At 36.1% G+C, this 3,453-nt stretch overlaps 1 protein-coding gene across 1 annotated transcript; it reads right to left on the minus strand.

Moving 5' to 3' along the window:
• Positions 1-917: 917 nt before the first annotated feature.
• LOC140246559 (uncharacterized) lies at positions 918-3,144 on the minus strand. The gene is made up of 2 exons (XM_072325902.1): positions 2,826-3,144; positions 918-970 (listed from the first exon to the last, which is right to left on the minus strand). The coding sequence occupies exons 1-2, from the start codon at positions 3,142-3,144 to the stop codon at positions 918-920; spliced, it is 372 nt and encodes a 123-aa protein (XP_072182003.1).
• Between the last annotated feature and the right edge of the window lie 309 nt (positions 3,145-3,453).

A 3,453-nucleotide genomic window follows, 5' to 3' on the forward strand; every position in this document is an offset into this window, starting at 1 on the left:
GATGTATCTACTCTTATTGACAACATTTTTGTAAATGACTCATTTTCTAACATCACATCTGGTATTATAGTTTCTGACGTCACTGATCATTTTCCAATTTACGCCCTTGTGTCCAATTTTATGACTGCTAATGTTTCTCACACCCACAACTCAGGTATTCGTGTAATGTCTGAATCCAACCTTAATAAACTTAGGGAGAAATTAAGTTCAGAGGATTGGTCCACCGTGTTAACAGTCAAAGCGACATTGATTTAGCCTTTGAAAATTTTATGAATATTTTAATCGCTAATTATGATTCTTGTGTTCCTCTCCGAAGACCTCACCATTCTAATTATAAAAAAGTGCCACGACAACCATGGGTTACAAAATCTCTTCTCAGGTCCATTAACCGCAAGAATAAATTTTTTCATAAGTATCGTAAAGATCCATCCCCTTTAAACAAATTGAGATATGTTCGTTATCGGAATATATTGACATCCATAATACGTATAGCCAAGCGAAATTATTTTTCCCGACAGTTTGTTAAATATAAATCTGATGTGAAGAGTACGTGGAAGGTGATTAATGAGGCGCTCAAACATAAAAATAATACCGATTCTCCTAAATATATTTCAGTGGACGACCGCCAGATTAACGACCCGGTCATTATGGCGGAATCTTTCAATGAATATTTTGCAACTCTTGGTCCACATCTTGCCAGTAAAATCCCGAAATCATCACTTGAATTCCATAGATACTTAGGTAATAGGAATTCTCAATCAATATTTTTTGAACCTATTGCTGAAGAAGAAATTATAGATATTATTAAGAATTTGAATGATAAAAAAAGTTCAGGATATGATGGAATTACAAATTTTCTTTTAAAAAATGTTTTAAGCGAAATCATTACTCCTCTTACCTACATTTTCAATCAATCCTTATTTAATGGCAAAGTCCCCAATAAGATGAAGGTCGCAAAAGTTGTCCCTATCTTTAAGAAGGGACAGAAAGATTTGGTGAATAATTACCGACCAATTTCTTTGCTGACTTCAATCTCTAAAATTCTTGAAAGGGTGGTTTATACACGATTATTAAAATTTCTCACAAATCATAACATTCTGTCAGATTCTCAGTTTGGTTTTAGAAAACATTACAACACAACCCATGCTTTACTTACTTTTATAGACAAGGTAGCTCATGCTATAGATAGTTTTGAACATACAATTGGAGTTTTTCTTGATTTTTCTAAAGCTTTCGACACGATAGATCACGAAATCTTGTTTTATAAATTGTGTCACTATGGAATCCGCGGGACCCCCTTAGAATGGTTTAAGAGTTATTTAACAGAAAGAAAGCAATTTGTTAATATCAATAGCCATGATTCGCAATTAAAGCCTATTTCATGTGGAGTCCCGCAGGGCTCCCTCTTGGGCCCACTTTTATTTATCTTATACATAAACGATCTTCCAAAATCATCGCAAATTTTGTCATTTATCTGTTTCGCCGATGACACTAGCTTGTTTTTTTCACATCGAGACCCTAATGCATTAATAAATATGATGAATACTGAGCTTAGGTCTGTGCAATCCTGGATTTATGCGAACAAATTATCTTTGAACATAGAAAAAAACTCATTATATGGTATTCAGTAATTCCTTGAATGTTGTTCCATATGATATCAAAATAAATGATTTATGTTTAAAGCAGGTTAATAATACAAAGTTTTTAGGGCTTTGGATTGACCAAGAATTATCCTGGAAAACTCATATTAATTTTGTAAGTAAAATTTTGTCTAGAAATATTGGAATCTTGAATAAGCTCAAACATTTCTTTCCTGTTCATATTTTGCAGAGTATATATTCTTGTTTAATATCTCCACACTTTAATTATGGAATTTTGACGTGGGGAAATGCAATTCACTCATTACTAGATTCCCTTCTCCGTATTCAAAAGCGTGCAATAAGAATCATAAACCACGCCGGATATTTTGCCCATACAAATTGTTTTTTCCATCAAAACAGAATTCTGAAAATTCCAGACCTATTCTATTACAATCTCGGAATTTTCATGTATAAACTAACAACTAATGAATTACCATCTGTTTTTATCCACATGTTCAAAAGGAATCGTTCTATCCACTGTTATCCCACTCGCCAGAGTGACGCCTATCACCTTCCCCGTACTCGCACTATTTTTGCAAAGAAAACAATTATATTTACTGGACCCAGATATTGGAATGATCTCCCTCTAGATATCACTTCTTCCTTATCTTTATTCACCTTCAAACGCAAATTAAAACAGTTATTACTTAGTGGATACACACTACCAAGTTTTTAGCAACCCTTTTATGCTCCCAGTCTTTTGTCCTTGTCCGCAGCACCAAGTCATTCAAGTTATTTCATGGTACCGATACATCTTTTAATAATATAGCATTTTTGTTATTCAAACACTGCGAGATTTGTATGCAGTCTGGATTGTGCGATATCTATGTGGTTCATTAGTTTATTACTCATCGATTTTTTTGTACTTGTGTAATTTTAGTTGGTCAAGACAAACATATCCGTTCTCCGTGTAAAATTATATGCCTATGAACTCGGGAACCTACAGTTTTACAAGCTTTAAAGCTTTTATGTAGGCCCCATCATATTTCTTATACTTACTAGTGACATTTTCACACAATATGACCTTGTACATTTGTGTCAAGTATATTTTCTTTTTCTTTTCTTCTACGATCAAAAGACATGATTGTATATATTTTGTATTCTTGTTTTGTTGTCAATAATTTTGTAATGTCATCATTGAGAAATGGAAATATGAAATAAATTTGAACTTTGAATTTGCCACACAGTGGGGAAAATTCCACCGCTTGTAGAATCCACCAGCAAGTTGTCTCCATCCATCGAGGTTAAAGGGGCTGTCGATCATGACTTCATCTGCATACTCGTCACATGTTGCTTGACACACTTCCCTGACCACTACAGATAGGGTGTTTTCAGGCACCCTCTGCCTATACTGCATGTCGGAGTACTTGGTGCCAGACACAAGATGACGGAGAGTAGCTGCCAACTTGAGACCTTCTTCCAGCGGCTCCCTGTACCAGGTGTACTGCCTCCTGATTCTTCCTCTGGCCCTCTCCAGGATTTCATCGTAGAGTTCAGTGGGCATGCAAAAAAAAAATCTTGAAAGTCGAAGGGTCTCCTTTTCGGAGCCCAACCAACAGCTGGTCGTAGATTCCAAAAGCCCTTCTTCTAGCAGGGTACAGCCACGTCCTTCTCCAGATACGACGTCGTCTGAAGCCTCGTCTCCATCTGAAGCGGCCTCTAATGAACTGGTGTAGGTTCAGCTGCTGATGTTTAACTTCATTCTGAGCCATTGCCAGTAAATACTGGACTCTGAGGCGGGCTGCGTCTTCCATTTTTTCTGAAGAAACTTTGAAACTTTCGGGTGGAATGTTTTTATATGAGTAGCGTGGTG

This window comes from Diadema setosum, chromosome 3, assembly GCF_964275005.1.
Source record: "Diadema setosum chromosome 3, eeDiaSeto1, whole genome shotgun sequence".
Classification (NCBI taxonomy): domain Eukaryota; kingdom Metazoa; phylum Echinodermata; class Echinoidea; order Diadematoida; family Diadematidae; genus Diadema; species Diadema setosum.